The following is a 14,531-nucleotide window of genomic DNA, read 5'->3' on the forward strand; positions in this document are numbered from 1 at the left end:
TAAAACTCAACACTCAAAAAATAAGTAATCTGATTTTAAAATGGGCAGAAGACACGAACAGACACTTCTCCCAAGAAGACGTATAGATGGACAACAGACACATGAAAAGATCTTCATCATCACTTACTGTCAGGGAAATGCAAATCAAAGATACAATGAGATATCACTTCATACCTGTCAGAAGAGCTAAAATCAACAACACATGTTGGCAAGGATATGGAGAAAAAGGAAAACTCGGGCACTGTCAGTGGGAATGCAAACTGGTGCAGTCATTGTGGAAGACAGTGTGGAGGTTCCTCAAAAAGTTAAAAATAGAGCTACCCTGTGATCCAGCAATCATGCTACTGGGTAATTACCCAAAGGACACAAAAATACTAATTCAAAAGGATACATGCACCCAATGTTTACAGCAGTATTATTTACAATAGCCACACTATGGAAGCAAACTAAGTGTCCACTAATGGATGAATGGATAAAGATGATGTGGCAAATATGTATGGCATATATACACATGCACATATATAGTGGAATATTATTAAGCCATAAAAAAGGATGAAATCTTGCCATTCGCAACAACATGGATAGTTAGAGTATATAATGCTAAAGCAAAATAAATCAGTCAAAGAAAGACAAATACCATAAGATTTCACTTATGAATTTGTGGAATTTAAGAACAAAACAAATGAGCAAAGGAAAAAAGAGAGAGAAAAGTCAAGAAACAGACTCTTAACTACAGAGAACACACTGATGGTTACCAGAGGGGAGGGCGGTGGGAGGATGAGGGAAATAGCTGATGGAGATTAAGGAGGGCACTTGTCATGATGAGCACGGGTGATGTACGGAAGTGTTAAATCACCATATTGTACATCTGAGACTAATATTACACTGTATGTTAACTAACTGGAATTAAAATAAAAACTTAAAAAGCCAGAAAAGAAGCAAAAAAAAAAAAAAAAACAAGCCAATGTATGAAGGAGTGATTGTATGGCACCCGCGAATCACGTCACAGATGTAGGCATCTTCTCCGCCAATGCGTACAACAAGCTCTGTTAACTCAACCAAAAAGGTGACCACCTTTAAAGAGCAATTGCTACACATACTAGATAGTTTAATGTTCTACAGATGAAGGTGTCAGGAGATCTGGCTTTGAGCCCTGATGCTACCACAATACCGTGTAAGCCTAACCACCAGGTCACATCCCTTCTCTCCAATTCCTCCTCCATAAAATGAAGAGATGGATCTGGGGAAACTTGCTACAGGCTGACAGCCTCCCAAGATCCTCCATTTCACTGAGGATCAGGACATGCTAACGTCTGATCTCAGAGTTTCCACCTGATGCCAAAAAGAGGTACCTGAAGAGAGCTATAGGTAAGACACACTTGAAAGGAAGGGCAGTCCTAGGGTAGCTTTAGGAGAGGAAGAACATGACAAGGAACTCCTCACAAAACTTAAGTTGGGATCCAGAAATTAAAATGCACACCACTGGGATCTGGGTGGCTCAGTCAGTTAATTGTCTGCCTTTGGCTCAGGTCATGATCCCAGGTCCTGGGATCGAGCTCCACATCGGGCTCTCTGCTCAGGGGGAAGCCGGCTTCTCCCTCTCCCTCTCCCTCCTGCTTGTGCACACTCTCCCTCTCTCTCTCTTTCAAATAAGTAAATAAAATCTTAAAAAAAAAAAAAAAGCAAAGGATAATAACCAATGGCAATAGCCTAGGAGAAACTGTTCATTCATTTTTTTCATCCCTCAGGTATGAACGAGTTCACACAAAAGGTCAGATACTCCATTAGACAGAATAAATATGAAAATTAATAAAACAGAACTCCTATCTTCAAGGAACTCACAGTCTAATAAACAAGGCAGTCATATTTTTAAAAACTACACTGATCACAGTTTGCAAAGATGAAACAAATTCTGGAAATTGGCGGTGGTGATGGATATAAATGCACTCGATGCCACTGAACATGATACACTTAAAAATGGCTACAAAGGTAGGGAGAGGGTGGTGGGGTTATGGACATTGGTGAGGGTATGTGCTATGGTGAGTGCTGTGAAGTGTGTAAACCTGGAGATTCACAGACCTGTACCCCTGAGGCTAATAATACATTATATGTTTATAAAAAATTTTTTAAATAAAAAAAATAAATTTTTTAAAATGGCTACAAAGGTAAATTTTATGTTATTTATATTTTGCCACAATAAAACAAGGAAACAGCTACTCTGACTGGCAAGTGCTGTAGTAGAGATGTGTATCAGGGCCCAGAGAAGAATGGAGAACGAGGTGCTCACCTCTGCCCATTGCTGCTGTAAGAAATCAAAATCCTCAAACCGACTCCGCTCCCTGCCTTTCTCACTGCACATGGAAGGACTTGAAGCTTTTCCCAAAAAAAGCAGTCTTCCTTCAAGGGGAGGCTAGTGAAAGTATTTTGGAAGCCCCATCCACATTCCAGAGGATGCCACTGTTTTCTGAGCTGTCACAGATCGCTCCATGCTTTCTGTTAAGCTGTCAGCACAAGCCAGGAGCGGGGTCACCAGATGCTACTCCAGAGAGCTTCAAGGACAGGAACTGTCCAAACAAAGACCCGCTCCTTTGCAAAGGACAAAGGGCTCCCGCGGAAGCCAACCCAGCCAGGCAGCAGCTAGGCAGCAAGGCAGGAAAGATAAGGAGCACGCTGCAAGGCTGTGGGAAGCTGGTGCCCCTAGCAACCCTTCCTAGCCCTGCCACAACAACTAACTCGCAAGAACAGACGCAAGCGCTATGAAGAAAGGAGCAATTCAAGGCGGGCTGCTTCTGAATTCCCATTATCAGCGGGGCAGGATTCTCTCTGTGACTTGCTCTCCCTTCAGGTTCTCAGAGGAACATGAGCACCCATGCTTGGGTCACCTCGTTACCTAGAGGCAAAGTCCATAGCTCAGAGTCTCCCCGGTAGAGAATGAAAGACTGCGTCGCGGGTCCGTCTCCCGTTCTGCGCCTCTTACATCACCCAACTCTGCCTCTCAGCAGAATGGACGGAAAGGAAGGCTGCCTGGCCGAGGACACTAATCAGCACTTCTCAAGATGTGGTCCAGAAGACAAATGGAATTTCCCAGAGTGCTTATTTAAAATGCAAATTCTTCGGCCCCACGCCAGCAATACTGACTTGTGATCTGGGGGTGGGGCCCGAACTGGGCATCTTTTTTTTTTTTTTTAAATTTTATTTTTTATAAACATATAATATATTTTTATCCCCAGGGGTACAGGTTTGTGAATCGCCAGGTTTATACACTTCACAGCACTCACTACAGCACATACCCTCCCCAATGTCCATAATCCCACCCCCCCCAACCCCCCTCCCCCCATCAACCCTCAGTTTGTTTGTGAGATTAAGAGTCACTTATGGTTTGTCTCCCTCCCATTCCATCTTGTTTCATTTACTCTTCTCCTACCCCCTTAACCCCCCATGTTGCATCTCCTCTTCCTCATATCAGGGAGATCATATGATAGTTGTCTTTCTCCGATTGACTTATTTCGCTAAGCATGATACCCTCTAGCGAACTGGGCATCTTAAATAAACTCGCCAGTCCACTGGTTCTCAGGCACACTGCTGTTTGAGAACCACTGGAAGATTCTAGCAAGCGTAACCTCAGGTGGTCAGCTGAACTGCGGGAACTCCTCTGGAAGGGAAGACAGGCTTCCACTGACCACATCACGGAGAAGGGCAAGGGCTATGATTATCAACTGGGCAGGATTCTCTCTGTGACTCCCTCTCCCTTCCGGATCTCAGAGGAACATAAGCACCCATTGGGTCACCCAGAGGCTGTGGGTGCCTCTGGGGAAAGGGCTGGGGTGGCCAGATCCCTCCCCACTCCAGGAGCCTGCTGTTCACACACCGTTAGCGGTTCTTTGAAAGAACCTCTAAGCCAGGAATACAATTTTTTGTATTCTAGTAACCTAGAATACAATTTTTTAAATCAGAGATGCAAGACCATTTGTAATGAATCCTGGCATACACATACAACGAAATATTTTTCAGCCTTAAAAAGGAAGCAAATTCTGACATGTGCAACCATCTCCATGAACCTTGAGGATATCATGCTAAGTGAAATAAGTCAGTCACAAAAAGACAAATACGGTATGACTCCACTTGTATAAGGTGCTTAGAATAGTCAAATTCACACAGACAGAAAGGAGAGCGATGGTTGCCTCCCACTGGGGGAGAGGAAGAATGAGGAGTTCGTGTTTAGTTACAGAGTTTCAGTTCTGCAAGAGGATAAAAGTTCAGGAGATGGAGCCCAGTGAAGGAGGCATAACAACGTTTGTTTCATACCACTGCCCTGTACCCTAAATAGTTAAGAGAGTAAATTCTGCATCTATTTTACCAAAGTTTTTAAAAATGAGAAAAAAATGTGTAACTCTTTGGGACAGCCAAGGATCCGAGTCAAGAGATAGATCCCTAGAGAGATAAGACACCTAGAGAAGTACTAAAAAAAAAAAAAATGAAAATACAAGCAATGTCTAACTCTCACAAGTTAACTGACCAAGGGATATTTGTAGGATGATTATTAAATCGGAGCACATTTCCCCACTTGCCCTGGAATGTACCTGAAATATAGCAACTCTGTAACACACACTTCTGTAAAGAGGTATTACAGCTAAAATTAACTTCTTCCTTCTAAGGGGAGGTCACAGTGTCCCTGAAGTTAAGGGAGAAAGGATGTTGGGGGCAGGGAGCTGAAAGAAGTAGAAAGGGTGGTGATTCTCTTCAAAAGAAGCACAGTCCCCATCGCAGCAAAGAACTGTCCACATTCCAAGCAGGTATAGAAATTAAGTACATGCAGAAGTAGCACACATAAAATATCAGTGCTCTTGGGAACCTGGGTGGCTCAGTCGGTTAAGCCTTTGCCTTCAGACACGGGTCATGATCCCAGGGTCCTGGGGTCGAGTGCGGCATCGGGCTCCCTGCTTGAGCGGGGAGCCTGTTTCTCCCTCTGCCTGCTACTCCCCCTGCTTGTGCTCCCTCTCTCTCTCTTTCTCTCTCACTCTCACTCTTTCAAATAAATAAATAAAATCTTATTAAAAAATCAGTGCTTTTACTAAATTTTACTAACTTTAAAAGAGCTTAAAAGTTATCATCATCGGGGCGCCTGGGTGGCTCAGTCAGTTAAGCATCTGCCTTTGGTTCGGGTCATGATCCCACGGTTCTGGAATCGAGCCCCATGTCGGGCTCCTTGCTCAGCGGGAGACTGCTTTTCCCTCTCCTCCCGGCTTGGGCTCTCTCTTCTGCTATCTCTCTCACTCTCTGTTTCTCTCTCTCTCAAATAAATAAATAAATTTTTTTTAAAAAAGTTATCATCATCATGAGTAGCTTTGCAATTTAACTAAATTGGCATTGTAAAAAATGCAGGTCTATGAATATATAGGGAACTTCATATGCTCTACCATTATATACTGTATGATAGATAACAATAATAAAAACCTAGAAATTCAACTAAATCAAAATAATTACTCATTATTAAAATCCTGAAAGTAAAATGCACTACTTGAAGGTCAAAAGCAATGTAAGTAATCCAGGTAGGCTAGCATATAGTAAATGACTCATTCACATAATGGTACATTTTATAGCTGTAGAAATGCCAAGGAACCCACCAAGTGTGCTTCACCCATAGGATCCTTTCCCTGACCTAGCCGAAAGTGTGATTTAAGAATGCCACACTGATTATCTGCACAGTCACTACAAATCAAAGCTCTGATAAGTCTAATACTAGTATCATTCCATATTTTTTCTAGAGACAAATGGAATTTCAAACATTCTTCTGAAATAAATACTTTCTCCTCCCTGAGATTTATACTGAGAATGGTCACTGCCTTAGAAAAACAAAAATATAGTTTACCGTGGTGGACTATTTAAATAATAAATACATTTTGGGGCGCCTGGGTGGCTCAGTGGGTTAAAGCCTCTGCCTTTGGCTCAGGTCATGATCCCAGAGTCCTGGGATCGAGCCCCCACATCGGGCTCTCTGCTTGGCAGGGAGCCTGCTTCCTCCTGTCTCTCTGCCTGCCTCTCTGCCTACTTGTGATCTTTGTCTGTCAAATAAATAAATAAAATCTTTAAAAAAATAAAATAAAATAAAATAAATAATAAATACATTTTCACCAGAGTCATTATTCACTGCTGGGAAAAAAAGAGTTTAATAATAAGCAATAAACAGTCTTTGAGTGCTATGCAGGAGTCAAGGAAAGATAAAAACCAGAGACAAATACTCAGTCTGGGTTGCGTCCCAAAACATTTCTTTGATTATACTGACCCCTGGCGGCCTTTAAAAGACTTTTTTTTTTTTTTTTTTTTGTAATTAAAGTGCTTATTTTCCTTTAGTGTGTGCCTTAACATTATATCACCTGGACGGAATACTTTCATAAAGTATATGTCTATCAAATAATCACACTGTCCACTTTAAATATCCTATCATTTTATTTGTCAAATGTACCTCAATAAAATTGGGGGGAAAAAACATATCACCAACAATAAGTACCTGATCAATATGCTTGTCTTCTAAAAGATGAAGATGCATTATAGAATGTGGAAAAGGGGAAATTACGTTTAGTTCAATACAAATGATTATCATATAGCTTTAATACACTCACCTAATAAATATTGACTAATACCCAAGTGCAAAATGTGCACTAGGTCACGGAGATACAGACATGATCAGACCCCAAAAGACCACAGTCTAGTAGGTACCACCCGTTAAAAGTGACATGAATGAAGCAAGAGAAGCAGAGTGCTCTGGGAATGTCTAGAGGGATCCGGCCATTTTAGATAATGCCCGAAGGGCAAAAGCAAGCATCTAGAATTACAGCAAGCCTCTAGAATTACAGGCAGAGGGAACAGCATGGGAAGGCTCTGGGATCAGGCAGAACTGTGAGTTTAAGAAACTTAAAGGACATAAAATGTCTAAAGCACAGGGTTCAAGGATAAGGGTAGCACTTAACAAGGCTTTAGAGGTCGGTAAAGGCCAAATCATGTCAACTATTTGAATTTCCTTGTGGTTTTTTCCTACCAAAGCAACATGATGGGTTGAGTCCACAAAGCACGGCATGAGAAATCCTGAAAATCTTCCAACCTACGACCTCACATCTTCCAAAATCTTTTCCACTGTTCTATCGCCCTGTCTTCTGGTACATATTCTGGTCACCACTCACTGAATAAATTACCCCTTGGAGGCCACAACCCCACCTGGCCAGTGTGCAAAGCTGTCCCTGGATGGGCCAACAGTGGACACCTGACCCAAGGGAAGCCCGTCCACCACTTGCCAGCCACGGGTGAAGACTGGCTCGTCAGGCTCTGAGATGATGGCTATTTAGCAGAGCCACTGCGACCGGTTCGGATTTAAAGGTTGACAGAAGAGCGAGAGGAGAATGACACAGGCCACACGAGACAGAGAGAGCTCTGTCCCCAAAAGCATCAGCGCTCATCCTTACAATAAACCCTCTTTAGAAGCGCCTGACAGACCTCAGAGCTCGCTGACCCAGCACCTGGAGGTTTCCCGCTGCTGCACTGCCTTGGTTTTGTCACGCTTGTGTTAGTCAGCTTTTACCCTACTCTTCATGTCAGCACAACGACGGTCCTCAAGGACACAGATTCCGCGTGTTCACTTCCTTGTATCCACCACTGCCCTGTAAGCCCTCACCACATACTCAATAGAGGGACAGAAGGAAATTAGGGCAGATGGATGGATAAATAAGCAGTTGATCCCAGAGAGTTTAAGGTGAAATCAAAGGTGAAACTGAGAATAAGCCCTGAACTCCTTCGAACTCATGTGTATGTCCTCACCTTCAACTCCCATCCCTCTCCACACGTTCGAGGAACACCAAACTTCTCCCACACCCCCAGACCCGTGAGGCTCTCTTGCATTTTCCCTGCCTCTACACACAGCTTTCTCTCTCTGAAGTTTCCCAAACATCCACGCTCCTCCTTCTCTGTAAGCGCAAACGTCTGGTCCCCCCAGGACGCATCACCCACTAAACCCCAAGCACCCCTCTACATTTTCTTGTTGCCCACGTGTTTCCCTACACAGCACAACCTCTCCGCAGGCCGACGGCGCTCTTCATCTTTCCGTGGGTGCTCAAAACACGTGCTGGCGAGGAGGGACGAGTTCTGCCTTTAAGATATCACCCCAAAACACGTTAACCAAAAGGGGAAACTTTTTTTTAATTTTTATTGATGAAGTACTTGGTACTTTTATCCCACTAAAGGTCTGATGTTAATGAATGATTATTCCTTCTAATAAAGTGGTTCTCAGGGGTGGAGAGAGAGCGTATTTTCCCCTGGGGACCCTGACTGTATGTGTAGACGTTGTCACACTTGGAGGGAAGGGAAAACTGCTCCTGGCGTCTAGTGGGCTAAGGCCAAAGATAATGCTAAACATCTTCCAGCGCACCTGATAAGGCCTGCAGAAAAGCGCTGTCGCCAAAATGTCAACAGTGAGAAGCTATTTCAATAGAACTATTTTTTAAAGCTCATATTCATATGAGCTCAAAATGCATATCTGTACATTTTTTAATAAATATCGAAGAAAATGGGAAAAATATTCAATGAGTCTTCAAACATCACACAGTGATGTGCAAGAGGAAACCTAAGGCAGAGAGATGAGGATGTTGCCGTGCGCCTGCCCTTTTGGGTCTCAGAGCTACAAAAGTTGGCAGTGAACAAAGGAAGCATGTGGAAAAGCTGGAGAGAAAGAGGACTAGGGAACATAAAATTGCTGTGGTTGTTTAAAATTACTGTGGTTTTCATTTTTAATTTTTTATTTAAATTCAATTTAGTTTATACATTCTGTATTATTAGCCATAGAGGTAGAATTTAGTGATTCATCAGCTGCACATAACACCCAGTGCTCATTATTTCAAGTGCCCTCCTTAATGCCCATCACCCAGTTACCCCACCCCCCACCTTCCTCCCAAAATCACTGTTTTTTAAAACAAAGATGAAGTAGGTTAATCCAATCTCATCACTCAGAGACATAAAATCTGCCAAATAATAACTATGTATTCATTGTTTAGTTTTAAAATACTCAATGTGTACACTTAATAAATAAAATAAACATTATTTAATCCATTTTACACTAAAATGCAATGTTTTAACTTTCAAACATTATGTTACAGAAAAAAGCAGTAATGACTAGAACTCTAATATGTTACCATGAAAGCTAACCCATTGAAAAACACAGTAAATTAAAAATAAACCACCTAAATTGTCCAGGTGTTCAGATTAACATTTTTCTACTCACTGAATAAATGACTTTGGAGCTCTTTCCCCACCTAACCTATTCAAATCATTTTAGCATTCCCCTTAAAAATACGTTTATAGGGACGCCTGGGTGGCTCAGTTGGTTAAGCAGCTGCCTTCAGCTCAGGTCATGATCCCAGCATCCTGGGATCGAGTCCCACATCAGGCTCCTTGCTCAGCAGGGAGTCTGCTTCTCCCTCTGCCTCTGCCTGCCATTCTGTCTGCCTGTGCTTGCTCTCTCTCCCTCTCTCTCTCTGACAAATAAATAAATAAAATCTTTAAAAAAAAAAATACGTTTATACTCACATTCACTTGAACTTGAATGGACCAGTCACCAAGTATTGGGTGGGAAGATAATTGAAAAGTTTTGGAAACCACGCCGAGATCACTTCGTTCTGACAACCACTGTTGGATCAAATTTGACTTGGGGTCCTACAATGAAAACCGTACATGTTAGCTGTATAGACTTCCGTGTACATGTGTACCCTATCTGGTTATGAATGATGCCCTGAAACACTCCCAGGCACATCCAAAATATGGCCAAAGAGAGAGGTTTTGGAAAATGTTGGCTATATATTACGAGACAGGAGACAACCAAAATTCTTCCTTTCTCATACTCCCCATCTTTATTCTGCTCTACCTTTTAATTCTCGGAACTACATTTCCTTCGACATGGAACACAATGGCATGTACACCACCAAACCTGAGTTGTTACTATTAACCGTAGAGATCACAGGCCTCGTGTATTCAAGGGTCACCGTGTGTCCGGCACTGTGTTTTATCATTACAATCACACATCACTCAATCATTACAATCACACATCACCCAATCAGGCGCCTGGGTGGCTCAGTGGGTTGAGCGTCTGCCTTCAGCTCGGGTCATGATCTCAGGGTCCTGGGATGGAGCCCCACATCAGGATCTCTGCTCAGTGGGGAGCCTGCCTCTCTCTTCCCCTCTGCCTCCTGCTCTGCCTACTTGTGCATGCTCTCTGTCAAATAAGTAAACAAAATCTTTAATAAAAATTTTTTAAAATCTGTAATTCTCCTCCAGGGAAGGACTGTCCTCCCATTATAGTAGAAAACGGATTCCTAGAGAGCTTAGGTAAGCACTCAACTGTAAGTAATAGGTGAATTCAGGATTCAAACCCATGTGCCTTTAAATCCAAAAAATGTATGATAAAGATGCTCACCCAAGGGGATACGTGAAAAACCCTTCCGTCCTAGACTCTCCCAGACAACAGGGGAAGGGAACAATCCCTTCACGCAGAATTCATCCAAGCCAATCCAGCAACCATCCCGGATCCCTCTCCCATTCCCAGCCCTGTCAGCTCCAGCTCTTTAACCTCTCTCTCATCTTTCTCCTCCTTTCCATCCTCACATCCAGCCAGCACAGCCTGTTTTCTAACCATCACCACTAATCTCCCTCCTCCAGTGTCGCCCCTCCAAGACATCCTCCCCATCGCCGACAGTGCTATCCATCTGAAACATAAATCTCAGACTGAGACAAAGTGGTCAACATGCTTGGTCCCGTTGCTGACACAACAAGCAGTGAAGACACACCAGCTGTGATTGTCATGCTGGACCACGAGGTGATGCTGGCTTTTGTCTGCCTACAGAATGAGGTCTACACCCCTCCACACGGCGTACAGAACTTAGGAGTCTGACTCCATCTACGTTCCTAAGCTCATCTTCCTCCAAACACACAGATCTGTTTGCAATTCACCCCCAAAAGCCTTTGCATCTAGGTCTCTACCACTGCTGCCCAGGATGCCCTCCCTTCCCGTCCAGTCGGTGCGATAAGCTCCGGTATCGTGCCTCTTATCCACGCCACCAGCAGATGAAATGGCCACTTCCTGGAGAGCCCTACAATATCTGGAGTTTACCCCTTTTGAGAACATATTACTATGTAAGGTACTCGTGGTTAATACATGGGGGTTTTTGTTCCCACACAGACTGTGAGCTCCTGAGAGCAGGATCAAATATTTTCCCTTATTCCTATGCTCTGTCCTTTGACCAGAGGTAGTGGGTTAGCCCAGTTACTAGAAGCCAGAAGAAACCCCTCTTCCTGAGTGGGGGAGAACGTGAAAGTCATAGATTAAGTACAATGCCAAGAACTGAGTATGGCACAGTCTAGTAAGCCGGAAACTCACTGTTAAAACCAAAAACCAAAAGCAAGTTGAGACTGAGCAGATCACCACCCTTGGCCAACTCCTGGGACAGTCACTCTAAGCAGCAGTCGGCTCTCCTGTGCCTGCCACAGCCTGATGCATGCGAGGCCCACAAAGTCTAAACACTCAAAACCCAAGGAAAAAAACACAAACAGTGAATAAATATATGCTGTCTAATAATAAAGGGAATGCAAGTGAAAATGAAAAAAAATACCATTTTTCTTCTGTCCATCTGACAAAAATAAAAAAATAACAGTAATTCCCAGTGTCATTTAAACTCTGTGGAAAGGAATGTTCATACTCTGCTGGTGCATTATTTTGGTATACATTTGAGGGTACACATTTTTCTGGGGTGGGGCCACAGCCTCACAAGCAAAGGATGTCCTAAGTGAAGTCTTTGATTAGAGGATCTGGAGGGTTGGGAGTGAACGAGATAATTCCCCAGTTGCTCAAGCCTGTCTTAGACCTGGGCCTGTCACCAAAAACACAGAGAGCGTAGAAACACCAGAAGTTTTCACACATTGGGATGTGAACAGGGCATCAGAGCAGAACCCCGCATTTGCACGTCATCATTTCCTGCGAGGTCGCAAGCAAGACTGCCAGGTACCATGTGAACCGTTTTCCTGGCACAGCCGCGACAGCCACCACAGCTGGACATGCTGGGAAAGTGGCCCCTTGTGCCCTCAGAGTCACCTTTAGATGGCCCAGGATCTCTGTCAGGTGTCTCAGCTCAGCACAGTCTCTGCTGCCTGGGCCAGACTGTCTCCAGCCACAAGCTCCCTGGCTGCAGAATGCATCCCCAAGGAGAATTTTGGCCACTCGTTAGAGTCCTGGATGATGCACCCAGGGTCTGTCTGGAGTGGAGAACTGAAGAAGTCAAGTCACTTAAACAAGGTGGCCCTTCCCGTCACCAGGGATGAGGTCGTGGTTTTGCCCCAGCTGCTCCAGGCTGCGGGGCCAGGGCACAATCACAAGATAGAACCCCAACAACACCCCTCCCCAGGCAAGGTCATTCACCTGGACAAGGAGCAACACCTTCTTCAAGAAGGAAGTCAGGGCAGAAGCCCCGAGCCAGCTGCCAGGCCAGTGTCGAAGGCACTTATTTCCAAAGTGTGAGCCCAGATTAGCTGGAGGAAGCCGGAATTAGGGCAAGTTTTTACCAGTGCTGAAAGGGCTCTGAAGGCCCTCTCATCCTGAGAAGGTCAGCTACTGAAGCAGCAAAATGAATAATATCCAGTGACAAAAAAAAAAAAAAAAAAAGACACTGATCACCCCGAACATGCTGTGACAATCAATATTTTAGCTACATCCTACAGCCATTCTTTTTCTTTTACAACTTAGTAATTTGACCAGTTTATACACTATGCTGTGTTCACAAGTGTACTGTCGGTCCCGTTACATTGCTATGACAGTATCACTGACTGTCTTTTTTGTTTTGTTTTGTTTTTTTATTGTGTTATGTTAGTCACCATACAGTACAACATTAGTTTCTGATGTAGTGTTCCATGCTTCATTGTTTGTGTATAACACCCAGCGCTCCATGCAATACGTGCCCTCCTTAATACCCATCACCAGGCTCACCCAACCCCCCACTCCCTTCCCCTCTGAAACCCCGTTTGTTTCCTGTAGTCCATACTCTCTCATGGTTTGTCTCCCCCTCTGATTTTCTCCCCAGTCACTGACTGTCTTCTTGACCCGGCAAGATGGGTCCTGAGAAGTCGGCCTCTCAGCCATCAGATGCACTTCTCCACCGTAGCCTGCAGGTGGTGCTGTCCTAGGGCGTACCCAAGGATTCAAGTCCGAGGCTCTTTTGTTTCAGCAAGTTCTACTTTTTTTCTGGGAAGTTTTGCCAAGAAACCGACTATCGCACACTGAAAGATGGAGAAAACATCAGTCTGGCCCAAATGACTGCTGTCAGACGAAGGAGGACAGTAGTGTGGGCATCAATGCTCTGATCTGGCTTCCACAAGTTAGAGGGAAGGAGGCCGCTGGACCTGAGTTCGTACCCCAGCTGCACTGCCTGCGTGCACAGAGCAGAGGATGGCTTCCTGCCCAGGCACCTGTGCCCAAACACTCTGGGTTCCAGGTGGAATTCTAACATGTCTAAACCCCCGTCCCTGGCCAAGAGGGCCACATCTTGGCCACGCAACTAGGACCAGAGATTTCTCTGAGCACATCTGAGAAAGTCAGATGTGGCAAGCTAAGCTCAGAATTGGAGAGAAGAGGGCGCCTGGGTGGCTCAGTGGGTTAAGCCGCTGCCTTCAGCTCAGGTCATGATCTCAGGGTCCTGGGATCGAATCCCGCATCGGGCTCTCTGCTCAGCAGGGGAGCCTGCTTCCCTCCCTCTCTCTGCCTGCCTCTCTGTCTACTTGTGATCTCTCTCTGTCAAATAAATAAATAAAATCTTAAAAAAAAAAAAAAAAAAACTGGAGAGAAGAGCCCAAGAGTACAAACTGAAGGTTTCAAAGGCGATCCTAAAGCAGTGTAGAGAAACAAAATAATAAATGCACAGACCGGCACCACTCTAAATGCTTTACTTAAATTATCTCACTCAATCCTCACAAAAACTCCTGGGAAGTGTTTGGCCAGCATCAGCATTAATCCAGTAGTTCTAGATTAATGCCTAGAACAGGCAATTTATCCAGTGCTGCCTTTTATTGCCACAGGTAGAACAAGGCAGATTGGATAGAAACAGCCAGAAATAGGCAGATGTTGACTTGAAAGATGGTATGAATGCAGTCCATAAAACCCTGCTTAGAGAGCTATCTGAATTTAGAAATGCTATTCTCTGGGGCACCTGTGTGGCTAAGTCAGTTAAGCGTCTGCCTTTGGCTCAGGTCATGATCTCAGGGTCCCGGATTCAAGCCCCGAGACAGGCACTCTGCTCAGTGGAGCGTCTGCTTCTCCCTCTTCCTCTGCTTCAGCTCCTCCTCATAGCCTGCGCTCTCGCTCTCTCTCTCTCTCTCTCTCTCTCAAATAAAAAATAGAGTAAAATAAAATCTCTGAAAAAAAAAAAGAAAGAAATGCTATTCACTATGTCAACCTCCTTTATAAACATTCCAACACACAGCAAAGGCAGAAATTCACAGAACTACAATTC

General features: G+C 44.2%; 1 protein-coding gene across 1 annotated transcript in view; it reads right to left on the reverse strand.

Annotated features, from left to right (window-relative positions):
- The window catches only part of LOC111152340 (CD109 molecule), a 128,326-nt gene that overhangs the window by 84,037 nt on the left and 29,758 nt on the right, over nucleotides 1–14,531 (reverse strand). The window contains exon 5 of the mRNA XM_022510840.1: nucleotides 9,571–9,696. Within this exon, the coding sequence (XP_022366548.1) occupies nucleotides 9,571–9,696 (126 nt within the window). The remainder of the gene's footprint in view (nucleotides 1–9,570; nucleotides 9,697–14,531) is intronic.

This window comes from Enhydra lutris, unplaced genomic scaffold, assembly GCF_002288905.1.
Source record: "Enhydra lutris kenyoni isolate GAN:26980312 unplaced genomic scaffold, ASM228890v2 scaffoldscaffold28, whole genome shotgun sequence".
In the NCBI taxonomy this organism is placed as follows: Eukaryota; Metazoa; Chordata; class Mammalia; order Carnivora; family Mustelidae; genus Enhydra; species Enhydra lutris.